General features: G+C 42.5%; 2 protein-coding genes across 3 annotated transcripts in view; one reads left to right on the forward strand and one right to left on the reverse strand.

Moving 5' to 3' along the window:
- LOC138786760 (zinc finger protein 84-like) overlaps positions 1 to 20,145 on the reverse strand; it is a 790,489-nt gene that overhangs the window by 550,828 nt on the left and 219,516 nt on the right. The gene's annotated exons all lie outside the window — the stretch shown is intronic.
- LOC138786845 (zinc finger protein 585A-like) overlaps positions 1 to 20,145 on the forward strand; it is a 55,340-nt gene that overhangs the window by 15,765 nt on the left and 19,430 nt on the right. The window contains exons 1-2 of one of the 2 annotated variants that reach the window (XM_069963916.1): positions 712 to 1,912; position 2,796. In XM_069963916.1, the coding sequence (XP_069820017.1) occupies positions 737 to 1,912; position 2,796 (1,177 nt within the window). In that variant the 5' untranslated portion in view covers positions 712 to 736. Of the gene's footprint in view, positions 1 to 711; positions 1,913 to 2,795; positions 2,797 to 20,145 lie in introns of those variants that run through there. The other variant, XM_069963915.1, reaches the window with a different exon arrangement.

The raw sequence follows: 20,145 nt of genomic DNA on the forward strand, positions 1-20,145 counted from the left end.
GGACATCACTACAGGGAAGGATCTGAATTACATTAATGCTACAGACAAGGTAATAAAAGAAGAAGAGGAAGAGACAGATGACAGCAGTGATGAGCAGTATAAGGACATCGGTAGAGGGAATGATCTGAACTCTATTAATGATACAAACACAACATCAGAAGAAGAAGAGACAGATGACAGCAGTGATGAGCAGTATAAGGACATCGGTAGAGGGAATGATCTAAACTCTATTAATGATACAGACACAACATCAGAAGAAAAGGAGACAAATGACAGCAGTGATGAGCAGTATAAGGAGGACATCACTACAGGTAACCGCCCAGGTGAGTAGTGACCAGTAAATGCAGAGAACACTCACACATTCCCCTCAGTCACCGGCTGTAACTATTCTGTGTGGAATTTTTTGCAAAGTAAGATATGTTTAAAACATAAATACAAATTAGTTTTAGTAGATTTGAAATGTGCGGAAACCAGACTGTAAGAGAAATGGCCGATTAGATGAGAGAAGCGTCCAGAACAGAGCAGCAGCAGCTGAGGTGTCTGGTGTTGCTGTATAATAACCTTGTGGTGTCATCAATGCTGAGAAATCCCTGTGGATGAGAGAATGTGGGATCAGATGGGGGGGGGGGGGGGGAATGAGGAGGAATTCTGGGAAAGCTGCACTTAGAGATGTTCTATAAATAAGACGAGCGATATCTGCAGAAGCTGCACCGTTATATTACTCCTCACTAATAGAATGAGTTTCTTCTTGGCAGCTGAGTGTTCCCGGAGATCAGAGGGACATCAGATATCTCCAGATATTACAGCAGATGGTCAGATCACACAAGATACATATGAAGAACCTTCTATTCCCCCAGATATACCCCCAGACCCTCACAGCAAAGAGCTGGCATCTCATCCTGTTATACAAGTCCCTTCTACTGATCCATCACAGACTGCTAAGAAAAATAGAAGTCGTAGAAGGAATGTTGATACAGAAAAGTGCATAAGTGTTCATTCAGGAGAGAAGCCATTTTCATGTTCAGAATGTGGGAAATGTTTTAATCGGAAATCACATCTTGTAATACATCAAAGAATTCATCCAGGAGAGAAGTCATTTATGGGTCCAGAATGTGAGAAATATTTTACTACCATAACAAATCTTGTCACGCATCAAAGATGTCACAAAGGGGAGAAGCAATTTTCATGTCCAGAATGTGGAAAATGTTTTTCCCAAAAATCAAGACTTGTTGAGCATCAAAAAATACACACAAGAGAAAAGCCATTTTCATGTTCAGAATGTGGGAAATCATTTACTGGAAAATCAAATTTTGTTGAACATAAAAGAATTCACACAGGGGAAAAGCCATTTTCATGTTCAGAATGTGGGAAATCTTTTGCTGGAAAATCAAATTTTGTTGCACATAAAAGAATTCACACAGGTGAGAAGCCATTTTCATGCTCAGAATGTGGGAATGGTTTTACCCAAAAATCAACTCTTGTTAAGCATCAAAAAATACACACAGGGGAAAAGCCATTTTCATGTTCAGAATGTGGGAAATCTTTTTCTGTAAAATCAAATCTTGTTAAACATAAGAAAATTCACACAGGAGAGAAGCCATATTCATGTTTAGAATGTGGGAAATGTTTTACTAGAAAATCAAAACTTGTTGAACATAAGAGAATTCACACAGGGGAGAAGCCATTTTCATGTTCAGAATGTGGTAATTGTTTCGCTGTAAAATCAAATCTCGTTGAACATAAAAGAATTCACACAGGGGAGAAGCCATTTTCATGCTCAGAATGTGGGAAATGTTTTACCCGAAAATCACATCTTATTAAGCATCAAAAAATACACACAGGGGAGAAGCCATCTTCAGTTTTAGAATGTGGAAGATCTTTTCCTGTAAAATCACAACTCGTTAAACATCAGGTAATAACAGGCTAAGTGAGGAAGTTGGCGAGATTGTGCATAGAGATCAATGTGGATTTTGTTTACATAACGGGATGAATTTATACTTAGTAAGTTATTGATGTATTGCTATGCGAGATTTTTATTTTCATATTATATTGTTGTAACGTCTTTTGTAAATTAAATAAAGAAAATTAAATAATAAACATCAAATATTTAACTCTGGAGAAACCATGTTTATGTTCAGAATGTGGAAAATGTTTTCCTTAGAAATCAACTCTTGTTAAAGTCTACCTATCACTATAATAAAGGTCTGACATATAACCACATCTCAGAGGTTTGTATCAGTTGCGTCCAGGGGAGGAGACCCCCGCTGATCGCTAGAAGAAAGGGTCTGAAGCGCTTAGCAGTGTGCGCTCTGCCTCTTTGTTTCCACTCTCACTGATAAAATAGCAGTGGACAGAAATATAATGGAGGCCATGGAACTTCTGGTAGACATGATAACCGAACGTTCCATAGACTCCATTATAATTCTGTCTACTTCTACTTTATCAGTTAGAGCGGAGATGAAGGGACAGAGTATGCGCTGCTAAGTGCTTCAGCCCCTTCGTTCTAGCGATTAGCGGGGGTCTCAGCACCCGAACCCCCACAGATAAAAACCTCTGATGTGGCTATAACGTGTCTGAAGTTTGCAATTTAAAACATGAATATCTAGTAACTTAGACTTAAAAACATCACACTTACAAAGTGAGACTCTTCTCCACCAACTCTATATTAGAGATATAAACAACACATCAGTCTCATAAGTTAAACAAAAACTATTAACTGCTCAAGTCTCGCCCTGCTTTCCAGAATACAAATAAGCAACAGACAAAATTTTTCTGCAGTGCAACAACACATGCAGCGTCAGAAAGGCTACGTTCACATCAGCGTTTGACCATCCGGCACCATTCAGTCTACCTTTTCCGTTTTGGAGTAAGCAAAACGGAAACTGTCGGATCCGTTAAAATCCCCATAGATTCCCATGATATATTAGTGTGCTCTGTTTGCATGCAATCCGTTCAAGATCCGTTTTTTTGAACGGAAGAAAAAATAGTGTTTGCAGCCAATCGCGGCTGAGCATCTGATGACGCTGAAGAGGGCGGCCGGCACTCAGGACGCTCGGAGGGATTCGGCCCGGCCGTCCGAAGAAGACGTCGCTGACTGAAGATCGGAGACGAGTCGGCGCGTGACAGGTATGTATAGCGCACCACACTTCCGGGTACACGGGTGGGGGTGGTGGGACACGGGGAAGGGGGCCATTCACAGACATAACATACATTACAAAGTTGTATTACTTTGTAATGTGTGTTATTCTGTGAATAATTATTTACCGCCGCACTACCCCTTTAAGCCAAAATACAAACGGATCATTAAAAAAAGATGAACAATTTGCAATCAGTTTGCATCAGTCTGCTCATCAGTTTATGCTCATCCGTTTAATTAATATAGACGGATCCGTTAGAAACAAAGAAAAACGCTAGTGTGGCCGAGCCCAAACTCTTACATGTCATAACAATACAAAGCAATACAACACACAACAAATACAAGCCTTCTTTCTGACTTGATTTTTTATATTTGCTACTTACATTCTGCTCATCTCACTGTTTTATTAAATCGTTAAATTGATGGGTTAAGGCATCATCTGTACAAGACTTGAAACAAGCAGATGCACATTTCTCAACAAACTTGCTCACAACTTCCATCTTACAAGCACTGCTACGGACAGAAACAAAACAAATTTACAACCAGTGAGTAACTATTCACTAACCAGGGGCAAAGATTGAATACAATCAGTCACACCCAGAGTCTCTGACCATATCTCACCAACCTGATCTACAGCAGATCCAAGATCCAGGCCAAGAGTGATCCCCTATCGAAGCATAAGGCTACTTCCGCCTTAACGTGAGATGCAGAGAGTTTACTCCCCACTCGCTTTCTTCTCAGAGATGTCTGGTTTATCCTATAGATCTTGTGAGAATCTCTCATTCGTCTAATCCACTATAGATCCACTGACTAACCATCTGTTTGGAGGTCCATCCCAATGACTTGCTTTCTTCACTCCCCCGTCTACTCTGCACCTTACCCATCTTACCCTGGTTCCTCTATTTTTCTTCCCGTCCTAGTAGTTCTCTAGCGTCCTCTGCCTCTCCGAGCTCAGTGCTTTTGGGGCCTTCCTCTAGGGATCAAGAATACTCTAGGAACCCTTTCCCTCCTACTGGAACACATCCAGAGGGCGAATACGACTATAAAGGTGGTGCAGAGTTCTCCCGGTAGGAGAAGGAGTCCCTCATACGATCAGCTGGCCCAGGTATAACTATACTGCAGGGTTCTTCCTAAACAAATGGCGTGGCATGCGCTCTTACTCAGTCTATAACATGCTACTCACCAGACCCAGGCAGACCCAAACAGGAAAGCACAGAGTAGTAATGTAAGAAGCTTAAATGTTCTTTCCCGTGCCAGCACCGTTTTCACACGAGGTCTGTGCCTTCCTTCTCAGGTCGCCTTCGTGTTCCAGATGTGCAACATTCGGTTGAAGTGTAGAGGCCACGTCCCACGTTGTGCGCCAGAAAATGTTAGGGTGAGACTTAGAATAAAGTCTCCCAGCTATACCTGGGTGCTGCCTAATCAGGAAAGTGATGTGACAGCTGTCCGTATGAACCAAGACACATGAAAAGCACTTTGTGTTCAAGCTGATCTGATTTATTCAGTGAAAATCTCTTAGTTACATCTTAACAGAACTTAGAAAAAAGGTAGTTCACATATTCTGCAAGAGCTGCCATATTATTTGTCCCCGGCTGTCCTTGCCCTTATCTATAGTCAAGAATCCTCAGACCCTAAAGTAAAGAGAAGAGCTGGGAAAAAGGTCCGGGCTCTTCTCCCCGTGGATCAATGTTTTCCAGAATATACAGGATAACGGTACACTGGTAAGTGAATCTGTGCATGACCAGTGTCCTCTTAGTGGCATGGATCTAGCATGGTGCCGCTGTCAGCGTCCTACTGATCACTGCTCGACTTTCTTGGGTAATCTTGAGTAGTTACAGAAACCAAAAAGAAGCAAAAGACTCGGCACTACTGGACCCAGGTGACTTCAATCACTCAGACACTGTTCAGTTAAGCTACTTCGGTGCTCGCGTCAATAGGGCAGCATAAATCCAAACAACAAAACTACAAAAAAGATAGATGGGCACTCACCATGTAGCGTGAATTCTTCTCTTTATTCAGTGATACAAATCACATAACCAACTGCTGGAAGAGGGAGCATGGTCTCAGCATCCTCCGCGATGCACGTTTTGTGTTCTGATAACACTTTGTCATGCTGAAGTGATCAAGCCTGGGACTCATGCTACCAAACCTGGCAGTCGCTGAGCTGGTTTGGCAGAAGGCGGTCTTCTAATTACAGTTTACTTCTATCCCTGAGTACGAGGATTCTCTCTACAGTACACTAAGCCACTCTCTACATCAACCCGGCAGAGAACACTTCTACTAAGTCACAGTCCCCAAGATGACCCCCAGCTCCTCGTCTGACACAAACTACACCTACTCTTCTAACACCTTCTTCCAAGTCACTACCTATAATCTGTATTGCACTGAAGTTCCTCAGTAAAAGTCGCCATCTGGTTCAGCATCGTCCGTGGATGGGTAACGCCACTCCTGACCATGGTGACAAGTGTCCCAGAGAAAAACACCAAACGCCCACCTGCTGTTACCACCAACCCCCTCCCCAACCCACCTCCTCGGGCCCTGGCACTTACTTATTATAGGATTCTCTCCTAATCCCCGGAAAGGTGACGGACTGGACAAGACTTAGAATACTATTAGAGAAAATAATAATTGGCGGAAATGTCGGGATGGATCCAGTGGATATTGAGCATTAGTTTGCTGGGAGATATCTAATTATTATTAACAAGTGTTTAGCTTATTGTAAAACATTTTGCACATTCAGAACACTAAAATAGTTATTCACCGGTGTGAATTATATGCGCAACGAAAGAATGTTTTACAGTAAAACATTTCCCACATTCTGAAATTTAAAATGGCATGAATTTTGCTTAAATTTTTTGATGCCTAACAAGTTGATCTTTGGGTAAAACATTTCCAACATGCTGAACAGTAAAATGCCTTCTCTCCTTAGTTACTATTTTTATGCGCAACAAGCTGTTTTTTGCACTAAAACATTTCCCACATTTTGTACATAAAAATGGTTTCCCTCTTGTGTGAACTTTTCGATGCGCAACAAGATTTGATTGAAGAGTTCCCATATTCTGAACATGAGGAAATGTTCCCTGTGTGAATTTGTTGATGCTTAAAGTGCACCTTGAGGCTGGGTTCACACTACGTATATTTCAGTCAGTATTGTGGTCCTCATATTGCAACCAAAACCAGGAGTGGATTAAAAACACAGAAAGGCTCTGTTCACACAATGGTGAACAGAGTTTTTGTGAAAAGAAACAAACAGGGTGTAGATCATGTGAAGATTAATTTCAAGGCAAGATGACTAGGAATGTATATTTCTGCTGCTGTAGAAAAGTGTTAGTTATTTGCAGGGCAGTTTCTAGGTCATTTTGGCAACAGGGCGAATTTTGATAAAACCCTACCCCCCCCCCCCCACTCAGTTCCGCTCTGGGGAAGGAAGGGGGGCTTTTATCAAGATTCAGGATACTAGGAAGAGGAAGTGTGTGTATTGCAGCATAGAGCAGTGCAGCGCTCCTAACAGATAATGTTCTACTCAATACAAATTCATCATACAGTGACTCACAGGTGACGTCTTCTTTGATCTGAGGCATCACTTTCACTTTTCCTCTCCATCCGGCTCAGACCTCCATGAAGGTTTCCTGCAGCTACAATTCATCTCTTCTGAACCTGCCAGACAGACATCTCAGGATCCGCACTTCCAGAAACTTCCTTCCCCTTTCCCACCTATAAGGTCCCAAACTGTATGCTGGGAGAGCTGGATGACCTCCATTACACTGACATACAGGATGCTGGGAAAGCTGGGTGACCTCCATTATACACTGACATACAGGATGCTGGGAGAGCTGGATGACCTCCATTACACTGACATACAGGATGCTGGGAAAGCTGGGTGACCTCCATTATACACTGACATACAGGATGCTGGGAGAGCTGGGTGACATCCATTACACTGACATACAGGGTGCTGGGAAAGCTGGGTGACCTCCATTACACTGACATACAGGATGCTGGGAGAGTTGGATGACCTCCATTACACTGACATACAGGATGCTGGGAGAGCTGGGTGACCTCCATTATACACTGACATACAGGATGCTGGGAGAGCTGGATGACCTCTATTACACTGACATACAGGATGCTGGGAGAGCTGGGTGACCTCCATTATACACTGCCATACAGGATTAGGGGAACGCTCGGTGACCTTTATTATACTGACATACAGGATGCTGGGAAAGCTGTGTGACCTCCATTATACACTGACATACAGGATACTGGGAAAGCTGTGTGACCTCCATTATACACTGACATACAGGATACTGGGAAAGCTGGGTGACCTCCATCACACTGACATACAGGATTAGGGGAGAGCTGGGTGACCTCCATTACACTGACATACAGGATAAGGGAAGAGCTGGGTGACCTCCATTATACTGACATTCAGGATTAGGGGAGAGCTGGGTGACCTGTCAGCTCTGGTGCCAGGGGCGGGGCTTATCGCGGGTGGGGGGGCTTATCGGGACATATCCGGGGCTCCCTCTGTGCAGGATTCCCCCACCAGATACTCACCTCTGTCCCTGCAGCCTCCAGCTCCTCTTCTTGGTGAGTCCGTCCTCTTCTGGCTTCCGGTGCAGGCAGCCACCTGTCATACAGAGGCCGCCTGCACAGGAAGCCGCTGTCTCTGCCCCGGCTGCTGTTTCCTTTAGCTGTGCTTGCTGTACGCACAGCTAAAGGTCTCTCTGGCCAGGGGATCTGGAACTTAGATTCCAGATCCTCGGGCCAGTCCTTATGATGCGGGGGCTGCGGGCCGGGTACTGTCGGGCGCCCCCTAGCTGTGGTCGCCCCTTGCGGTGGCCCGGCTCGCCCGCCCCTAGAAACGGCCCTGGTTATTTGTTTTCTTGTGTGCTATCTCTGTTGAATAAGAATGGTTTGGTATTGTGTGTTTGTCATTTGTAGGGGAGTTTATGGCTATTTTGTGTTTGAGAGTAGAGCTGAGCGACCCTGGAGCATGCTGGAGTCGATCCGAACCCGAACTTCCGGCATTTGATTAGCGGTGGCTGCTGAAGTTGGATAAAGCCCTAAGGCTATGTGGGAATCATGGATATAGTCATTGGCTCTATCCATGTTTTCCAGACAAACTTAGAGCTTTATCCAAGTTCAGCAGCCCCAGTTAATCAAATGCTGAACGTTCGGGTTCGGTTCGCTCATCTCTATTTGAGAGCAATAGACTATAGCAATAGACCTATTCCACCGGACAATTATCGTTCAGATTATCGTTAAATCGTTTGAATCTAAACGATAATTGTTCGGTTGAAATGCAGTTAACGATTAACGACCGAACGAGAAATCGTTGATCGCTTTATAAGACCTGGACCTATTTTTATCGTTGCTCGTTCGCAAATCGTTCGCATTGAATAAGACATCGTTCAGTCGTTCGCAATAGATACGAACGCAATAGCGAATAAATAGCGAAGAAAAAACTATCACAATTACGATCATAAGTAACGATTATCGTTCCATGGAAATGAGTGAACGTTTTCAGGTCTTTCGCAATAGCGGTCCTTTCAGATTGTTAATCGTTAACGATTATGCAAACGATAATCGTCCGGTGGAATAGGGCCCTTAATCTCTGTGCAAAGTGTTGTACTCTGTCCATTGTTTTAGTGTTTGTATTTTCTGTTTGTGGACCAGTCAGATAGAGGATATAATCTGATGGTACATGATGACTTCATGGGATTATTTAATCTCTGATATAACTAATATGTCTGTGTTTTATCTGCAGGTTCTTGAAGGACTATTGCTATATATAGTATGTGTAAAACCTGTGATGTAATGGATCCATTTAAATTGGTAACTGTAAATTGGGGTGTAGAAAGAGAAAAATCGACGTGGTGAGATTTATTGCACCTTTTAGATTTGAAAAATAACAATGAGTTTTGTTTGTTTCCACAGCTGTTGGAGAGTTTTGCCCTAATGAAAAGTTTTGTTTATTCCACAGTTGTGCAGGATGGAGACCAAGGATTTTTACCATTTCTTTTGTGTGAATTGTATGTTATGAATGGATGGGCCCATGGGTGTGTTTTATGTTTGTACATGTATGTATTGTTATATGTGTTGTCTGTCTTGTGATTGGGAATATCAAGGAAAAAGCATGTAGCCAATTAGAAAGAAACCATGAAAGTAAGATGTGTAAGATGTGAAAAAAACAGGAGAGCGGAAAAGCTAACGGAATTATTGAGAGACCTGCGTCAGTGTGGTGGAACAGAAAGTTTTGATGATAAGCCTAACATGTATACGTATAACATGTATAACGGCCCCGGCCTTAAAATGGCGCGAGTACTGAATGTCATGAGAAAAGTGATAATTGGAAAAGGTCGGACCTAGAATTTTGTGCACTTATTAAGAACCCTATGGGAGACGGAGTTACTCATTGTTACGGTGTCTGATAGATTTCTATTACAGGGATAAATAATACTACAGAGTACCCAGAGAGAAGTGTATCTATATCTGCATATATGTCTATTGTGTATCTATGCGAGTATATATGTATGTTATCATGAGGCTGCTGACTCTTATATAAGAATTATTCTATATATGTTTCACATTTTATTTTCTAAGTGTCTTTTATTTTGATTTATAGCAAGAGAAAGTTAATCTGAGACTAGCGGGGGATACGATGTTGTATTACTTTTCTTTTTGGTGATAACAATTTTGTGATGATTATAACAAACTATTATAATATAGTAAGCCCATGGGGGAAAGAAACAACACTTGTAAACAAGATTATTGATAAGGAATAGTTTCATAATTAAAAACTGGGAAATTTATAGAGGAGTCTGGAACCTTTAACTGCAACCTATAGAGAGGTGATCTAGGAGATCTACACACCTCTGAGACAATCTACACTATATAGTCCCAAAGATAACCCCCATAAGCAGGCATGTCCAAACTTTTTTCGAAGAGTGCCAAATTTGATGAAGTGAACATGTGCGAGGGCCGACCATTTTACATGCTACATGCTATATGCTTTATAACACAGGCAGATAATAGCAAGCTGGATACCTGGGGGGCCGTAAAAGTTCAGAACGCGGGCCGCAAATGGCCCTCCGGCCGGACTTTTGACATGCCTGCCCATAAGTGAGGTAAGATGAGGGTCAAAACATCTGACTTTCCTATGCACAAGTCCACACATTGGGGGGGGGGGGGGGGGGGGGGGTCATTCACTAGGAATGATCCGTCAAGCAACTGGTGAAGAGGAATCGGTGCATTGGGACAGATGGGTGAGGTTGTTTTATAGGGACAGTATAGACTTCATAGGGGGTATTGTTGTGGAAATAAAGACAATTCTGTATATTGTATTGTTAAAGATGGCCCCAAATATTCTGGCCAACGGCTAGAGGTGTGTAGTGTTATACCTGGCTATGTTATTATATCCCTGTATACAGGTGTATAGTGTTATACTTGGCTATGTTATTATATACAGGTGTATAGTATTATACTTGGCTATGTTATTATATACAGGTGTATAGTGTTATACTTGGCTATGTTATTATATCCCTATATACAGGTGTATAGTGTTATACTTGGCTATGTTATTATATCCCTATATACAGGTGTGTAGTGTTATACTTGGCTATGTTATTATATCCCTATATACAGGTGTATAGTGTTATACTTGGCTATGTTATTATATCCCTATATACAGGTGTGTAGTGTTATACTTGACTATGTTATTATATCCCTATATACAGGTGTGTAGTGTTATACTTGGCTATGTTGTTATATACAGGTGTATAGTGTTATACTTGGCTATGTTATTATATCCCTATATACAGGTGTGTAGTGTTATACTTGGCTATGTTATTATATCCCTATATACAGGTGTGTAGTGTTATACTTGGCTATGTTATTATATACAGGTGTGTAGTGTTATACTTGGCTATGTTATTATATCCCTATATACAGGTGTGTAGTGTTATACTTGGCTATGTTATTATATCCCTATATACAGGTGTGTAGTGTTATACTTGGCTATGTTATTATATCCCTATATACAGGTGTATAGTGTTATACTTGGCTATGTTATTATATCCCTATATACAGGTGTGTAGTGTTATACTTGGCTATGTTATTATATCCCTATATACAGGTGTGTAGTGTTATACTTGGCTATGTTATTATATACAGGTGTGTAGTGTTATACTTGGCTATGTTATTATATCCCTATATCCCTTATTTGTTGACTAAAGATGTTTGTTTATTAAAATGTTTATTGTGTTTTTGTTACTTATTGTTTGAAATTTTAAATCTGAAAGATGAAAATGTAATTGAAGCCCAAATATTAATGAAGTTTTAAGTTATCATTGTAGAGAATTACAGATTTTACAAAAATGGCCGACACAAGGATATACAGTGACCTCCATGCAGAATGACGTACCACTAAAAGTAACCACCCTATCTGAGGTGTGAGGACAGTCACTGGGACATGTAAGATGGTTACAGGTAACTTTGCAGATGTCTATGTGAACTCCAGGTACACTTTTTGATCACCCACCATAATGGGTCAATTGGTGAGTTTGAGATTTTGTTGAGTCCCTGGGCAAATCAATGTGTAACACTGTTCAAAAAAGAAGAAGAGCTGCCGTAGAGCGGCTGACGCAACCTTCATGCAGACAAACCCTGAGGCCAAAAAGAGTGACAGATAATGAACGAAGCTGCCGATGCTGTAGTTTCCGGTCTCTTCCTGAGGTAACCGTACAAAGTGTACAGGTGAAGGGGGAGATGTTTCCTGTCTCTTCCTGAGGTAACCGTACATAGTATACAGGTGGATGGGGAGATGTTTCCGGTCTCTTCCTGAGGTAACCGTACATAGTATACAGGTGGATGGGGAGATGTTTCCGGTCTCTTCCTGAGGTAACCGTACATAGTATACAGGTGGATGGGGAGATGTTTCCGGTCTCTTCCTGAGGTAACCGTACATAGTGTACAGGTGGATGGGGAGATGTTTCCGCTCTCTTCCTGAGGTAACCATACATAGTATACAGGTGGATGGGGAGATGTTTCCGGTCTCTTCCTGAGGTAACCGTACATAGTGTACAGGTGGAGGGGGAGATGTTTCCGGTCTCTTCCTGAGGTAACCGTACAAAGTGTACAGGGGGATGGGGAGATGTTTCCGGTCTCTTCCTGAGGTAACCGTACATAGTGTACAGGGGGATGGGGAGATGTTTCCGGTCTCTTCCTGAGGTAACCGTACATAGTGTACAGGTGGATGGGGAGATGTTTCCGGTCTCTTCCTGAGGTAACCGTACATAGTGTACAGGTGGATGGGGAGATGTTTCCGGTCTCTTCCTGAGGTAACCGTACATAGTGTACAGGTGGAGGGGGAGATGTTTCCGGTCTCTTCCTGAGGTAACCGTACATAGTATACAGGTGGATGGGGAGATGTTTCCGGTCTCTTCCTGAGGTAACCGTACAAAGTGTACAGGTGGATGGGGAGATGTTTCCGGTCTCTTCCTGAGGTAACCGTACAAAGTGTACAGGGGAATGGGGAGATGTGGATTTGTTTGTTTTTAAAAAATCTAGCTGGTGGAACAGACACATGCAACGATCTGCCGTTCACAGTTACTCTGGTGCAACTCACCCTCCAAGGCAGATAAATAGAGGATACAAGAATCCTCATGTGTATCTCAATGCCGTGGGTTCTACACATGTCAGATACACGAGGATTCTTGTATCCTCTATTTATCTGCCTTGACTCAGTGGAGGGTGAGTTGCGCCGGAGTGGCTGTGAACGGCAGATCGTTGCATGTGTCTGTTCCACCGGCATTTCAAGTGTGTGGATCCTGTCAGGCTCTGTCCTTCACTCCGAGCAGCACCATCTTGAAGGGAGTAGCGCAGCTTGATCCCGGTCTGCATAGACGGGTTATTATTATTCTGTTTGTTTTTAAGTCTTTTCCAGAGACGAGCAGCGAGAAGCTGAGAGATCAGCGGATGGAGAGGAGGTACAGGGTGAAGATGGCATCAGGCAGTAAGTGCCGGCAGCCTTGTATCTCACTGTAAGTTATCTGACAAAACCAGCAGAAGGAAGCCATGTGTAATGTGATGTAGTATCCTCACATTGGGCGGCCCAGGGGACAACAAATATAGCAGAGAGGGTTGTGTATGGCTGTATTATCTACAACTGCCATAACCTACTGTAAGTAACACCGTAAAGTGCCTGTCTGCATAGTCTGTCATCTTCCTGCCTGTTTCAGGGAATGTAAGTGGACGTCATCCACCTGCCACAGGTGGCCTATATAGGTATGTCCTTGTCTGTATTGATGTCGTCCTTACAGGTTAGCTGAATGTCAACCACAGCTATGTGAGAGAACAAAGCCAAGAGGCAATGTCTGAGGTGATACTAGTGGCCTCATAGCAGGAAAAGAGGCCAGGAGTCCGAGCGGCTTTATCAGTCAAAAGACAGGTTTAAGGATCCATAGCAACGCCGCTAATCGTGACAAAAAGGATCATGTGATATAGATGATTGTCATGAAAAGGCTTTGAAACCTTAGGTGATGTATATATTACACCTTGTTTTTATTTCTATAATGGTTATTTTATGTGTAATATGTGATGATCTCAGTGACACGAGAGACAATTCAGTAAGATCCAAACACGTCAGTAATAATTGAACGGTTAATGTATAATATAGTGTATACAGAAAGAGATGGGACCAGTCATTAGACCTGTGTGATCTGATCATAAAGATGTTTTCTAGGTACAAAATGAGGTAGAAACATGGAAGATTGTTGGCAGAGAGAGACCACCCTAGTTTGCCCCATTAGTATTTCCTTCAAGTTATTGCAGATCTACCTACCACATCTGCTGACAGTTTGTTCAAGCATCTACTACTCTCAATAAAATAATATTTCCTTGTGTTGTTTTTGGCCTTTCCCCCAACTAACCTCAGACTGTGTCCCCTTGTTCTTGTATTCAGTTTCTTATTACGACCACCCTCTTCCTCTTGCTGATATAAGATGGAGGATTCCTCCTCACCAAGCGCATTATTTTACATTTGGAAACACAGATGTGACCCACATGCGTATAATGATACCTTAGGGGTATAAAGGGGGTACCCGATGATATTAAGGCCGGGACCAGGGAAAAGCTGGATTTAAAGCACTGATCCCTATAATAACGGTAACAAGAATGTAGATGGTATAAACTACACCTGAGAGGCAACTACGAAGCTGATAATAGCGAGAGCGGGTGGGGGAGACACTTCTCATTTCTGAATCCTTTAAACTTATGTGTATAGGAGGGCGGCTTATGAGTATGTGTACTTCAAGCTCTTTTTCCATTCGCCCTATGTCTATTGGTATTATATGTAATCATGAGACTAAAATGTTTCATTTCACGTTCATGCAAGAAAACGGTGACGAAACCGTGGATATCATACACTATGGAGGTCCAGGACGAGGATATCATACACTATGGAGGTCCAGGACGAGGATATCATACACTATGGAGGTCCAGGACAAGGACATCATACACTATGGAGGTCCAGGACAAGGACATCATACACTATGGAGGTCCAGGACAAGGACATCATACACTATGGAGGTCCAGGACAAGGACATCATACACTATGGAGGTCCAGGACAAGGACATCATACACTATGGAGGTCCAGGACAAGGACATCATACACTATGGAGGTCTAGGACAAGGACATCATACACTATGGAGGTCCAGGACAAGGACATCATACACTATGGAGGTCCAGGACAAGGACTCTCTCAACAGTATAAAGGACTAATTTAACCCTTGCACAATGGACAATGGGGGTGAAGGGGAGGTGGATGTGGGTTCAAATGGGGGAAAATGTGGAGTTGAGAGTCTATTATATATGTGTTATTGTGCAGTTGAGAGGACATTTTGTCTCTGTTCCTCCATTCTATAGTCTTAAAATGTGTATAATGCTGTGTATAAATGCTGTGTATGCAACTATTGGGAAAGAGACCCCCGCTCTGTCTATTTACCATCTATTTACAAGGAGAATTTGTTCTTTCCTGCTCTTCTCTTTACATTAGGGTCTGAGGATTCTTGACTATAGATAAGAGCAAGAACAGCCGGGGACAAATATCATGGCAGCTCATGCAATATATGGAGACAACATGGCTCCTCCTACCTTTTTTCTAAGTTCTGTTAAAATATACAGTAACTAAGAGATTTTCACTGAATAAATCAGATCAGCTTGAAGACAAAGTGTTTTTCATTAGGGATGGTCCGAACCGAGTTCAGTTTGGGTTCGTATGAACCGGAACTCTCGGTAATGATTCCCGCTGTCTGCCCGCTCCGTGCAATGGGATGATCCAGAGGGAGGACCGCCTGGAAAACTGGGATACAGCCATAGGCTGTATCCCAGTTTTCCAGGCGGTCCTCCCGCTGTATCCTCCCGCTCCACGGAGCGGGCAGACAGCGGGAATCATTACCGAGAGTTCGGGTTCATACGAACCCAAACCGAACTCGGTTCGGACCATCCTTACTTTTCATGTGTCTTGGTTGATACGGACAGCTGTCACATCACTTCCCTGATTAGGCAGCACCCAGGTATAGCTGAGAGACTTTATTCTAAGTCTCACCCTAACACACATATACAGCTCAGCTACATGTACATTACACACATATACAGCTCAGCTACATATACATTACACACATACAGCTCAGCTACATGTACATTACACACATATACAGCTCAGCTACATGTACATTACACATATACAGCTCAGCTACATGTACATTACACATATACAGCTCAGCTACATGTACATTACACATATACAGCTCAGCTACATGTACATTACACATTGTGGAGATCTTTAGTAGGGGTAGCGAGAATTAACCAGTCCTTATGCCAATTTAACATAAAAAGTCCAACTTGGATTTATTGTGGCATATAAAATTTTAGACAAAAACAAACGTAGCAGCACTGTGCAAAGTCTGGGCTCTAACTAAACAGAGATCTCACCTTACTCAACCAAACAGAAATAAACAGCAGGGTCTGACCAGGTCAGTGGCTTCCAGGCTCTCAGCAATATTCAGCCCTCCTCCTGCTTACACCTGTGTGCAAGGTGAGAACTGGAGTGGGGAGGGAATGGCAGGTCCCACTACCAAACCTACCTGCCATTCCAATAAAATCCAGGCCCGGAAATACGAAAACAGTTCAGCAAAATATATCTGCTGAACTACACATCTTTCCAGGAGTTTACCATCACATTCCAGCTAGCAGCCTGTACACCCCCTCCAGTATTTTACCATTCACCTATCTACAACACATACAGCTCAGCTACATGTACATTACACACATACAGCTCAGCTACATGCACATTACACACATATACAGCTCAGCTACATGTACATTACACACATACAGCTCAGCTACATGTACATTACACACATACAGCTCAGCTACATGTACATTACACATATACAGCTCAGCTACATGTACATTACACACATATACAGCTCAGCTACATGTACATTACACACATATACAGCTCAGCTACATGTACATTACACACACATACAGCTCAGCTACATGTACATTACACATATACAGCTCAGCTACATGTACATTACACATATACAGCTCAGCTACATGTACATTACACATATACAGCTCAGCTACATGCACATTACACACATATACAGCTCAGCTACATGTACATTACACACATATACAGCTCAGCTACATGTACATTACACACATACAGCTCAGCTACATGTACATTACACATATACAGCTCAGCTACATGTACATTACACATATACAGCTCAGCTACATGTACATTACACACATATACAGCTCAGCTACATGTACATTACACATATACAGCTCAGCTACATGTACATTACACATATACAGCTCAGCTACATGTACATTACACACATATACAGCTCAGCTACATGTACATTACACACATATATACAGCTCAGCTACATGTACATTACACACATATACAGCTCAGCTACATGTACATTACACACATATACAGCTCAGCTACATGTACATTACACACATACAGCTCAGCTACATGTACATTACACATATACAGCTCAGCTACATGTACATTACACATATATACAGCTCAGCTACATGTACATTACACACATATACAGCTCAGCTACATGTACATTACACATATATACAGCTCAGCTACATGTACATTACACACATATACAGCTCAGCTACATGTACATTACACATATACAGCTCAGCTACATGTACATTACACATATACAGCTCAGCTACATGTACATTACACATATACAGCTCAGCTACATGTACATTACACACATACAGCTCAGCTACATGTACATTACACATATACAGCTCAGCTACATGTACATTACACACATACAGCTCAGCTACATGTACATTACACATATATACAGCTCAGCTACATGTACATTACACACATATACAGCTCAGCTACATGTACATTACACACATACAGCTCAGCTACATGTACATTACACATATACAGCTCAGCTACATGTACATTACACACATACAGCTCAGCTACATGTACATTACACATATATACAGCTCAGCTACATGTACATTACACATATACAGCTCAGCTACATGTACATTACACACATACAGCTCAGCTACATGTACATTACACATATACAGCTCAGCTACATGTACATTACACACATATACAACTCAGCTACATGTACATTATACACACATACAGCTCAGCTACATGTACATTACACACATATACAGCTCAGCTACATGTACATTACACACATACAGCTCAGCTACATGTACATTACACACATACAGCTCAGCTACATGTACATTACACACATACAGCTCAGCTACATGTACATTACACACATACAGCTCAGCTACATGTACATTACACACATACAGCTCAGCTACATGTACATTACACATATATACAGCTCAGCTACATGTACATTACACATATACAGCTCAGCTACATGTACATTACACATATACAGCTCAGCTACATGTACATTACACATATATACAGCTCAGCTACATGTACATTACACACATACAGCTCAGCTACATGTACATTACACATATACAGCTCAGCTACATGTACATTACACACATATACAGCTCAGCTACATGTACATTACACACATACAGCTCAGCTACATGTACATTACACACAGGGCTCTGCTGCAGGCATATATAACACACATCACACACACAGCTCTGCTCCACACACATCACACACACACAGCTCTGCTGCATACACATCACTTCAGCTCATCCAGCACAGCAGAGTCCTGCATACACTGAGCAGCAGCCCCTGATCATGTGACTCCTCCTCCATGTGACTGATCACATGACTGTGACATCATGGCAGGTCCTGGAAGCACAGGGGAAGCACAGGGCTCCTGTATCTGCAGGTAGTGTTGGTTATTACATTGCTGTGTCTGTACTTATCGGCCATTGTATCTCCTGACAGCCGTATACAGAGACCAGGGAGGGACAGACAGCGATAGTCTCTGAGAAAAACGTGTAATTTTGCAGCAGAGCATCGCTTTACTGCCACAGCTTCCTTCACTTTTTACTTCCTTGTTCTGTCTTTTGCCGCATTTCAGCAGCGTGTCTCTTGTTGGCCGCGTGTGACGTCTCTCGCCTGGTTGTCCTGATTACAGCAAGAAAGATCAGGTGTGAGGGTAGAGGCAGCCACTCCCCCAACTGGAACACAGAAAAAAAGCGCTCCTAGAACACCGTTCACACTAGGCAGGAGCACGTTGCCATGACTGAAATTGCAAACATACAAAAACACAGAAAAATGCAACAGCAAGATACAGACATGAAAATAGTCAAAAGCAGCCCCCCCCCCCCTAACTGCCCCAAATAATTCTCACAAAAATAATGAGTCTCTTGGTTACTATTTGCAAACAGCGTAAACTGCCTCACCACGATATGAGTCCACCTTACCGTGGTGGCGGTTTACGCTGCTTTTAACTATTTTCATGTCTGTGGTGGGTCTGTATCTTGCTGTTGCATTTTTCTGTGTTTTCGTGTGTTTGCAATTTCAGCCATGGCAACGTGCTCCTGCCTAGTGTGAACAGTGTTCTAGGAGAGCTGACCAATTTTTTCTTTTTTTCTGTGTTCCAGGTGTGAGGGTACATCCCTACCTGTCTCATGGTGTAAGCGCTCACATGGTGGTTATCTCCATACTTGTCCTTTGTAGGTGAATGTCAGGTGTAATGAGCAGCCGATATCCACCGTATATAGAGAGAAAACATGTGGTGATGTTACATTGTCTCATCTTCTCTCCATACAGGATCCTCTACTGATAATTCTCCAGAGCGACCGATCAACCATGGAGAGAGACAGAGACAAGATGGCCGACAGGATAATAACCCTCACCCTACACATACTCTTCCTGCTTACTGGGGAGGTGAGGGATTCTGGGAGTGATGTCATCATGACATCATTCTTATCTATGGAATAACAGATGGATAGGACTGGGGAGGTGAGGGATTCTGGGAGTGATGTCATCATGACATCATTCTTATCTATGGAATAACAGATGGATAGGACTGGAGAGGTGAGGGATTCTGGGAGTGATGTCATCATGACATCATTCTTATCTATGGAATAACAGATGGATAGGACTGGGGAGGTGAGGGATTCTGGGAGTGATGTCATCATGACATCATTCTTATCTATGGAATAACAGATGGATAGGACTGGAGAGGTGAGGGATTCTGGGAGTGATGTCATCATGACATCATTCTTATCTATGGAATAACAGATAGATAGGACTGGAGAGGTGAGGGATTCTGGGAGTGATGTCATCATGACATCATTCTTATCTATGGAATAACAGATGGATAGGACTGGGGAGGTGAGGGATTCTGGGAGTGATGTCATCATGACATCATTCTTATCTATGGAATAACAGATGGATAGAACTGGAGAGGTGAGGGATTCTGGGAGTGATGTCATCATGACATCATTCTTATCTATGGAATA

The sequence above is a fragment of the Dendropsophus ebraccatus genome, chromosome 3 (assembly GCF_027789765.1).
Source record: "Dendropsophus ebraccatus isolate aDenEbr1 chromosome 3, aDenEbr1.pat, whole genome shotgun sequence".
NCBI classification, from domain to species: domain Eukaryota; kingdom Metazoa; phylum Chordata; class Amphibia; order Anura; family Hylidae; genus Dendropsophus; species Dendropsophus ebraccatus.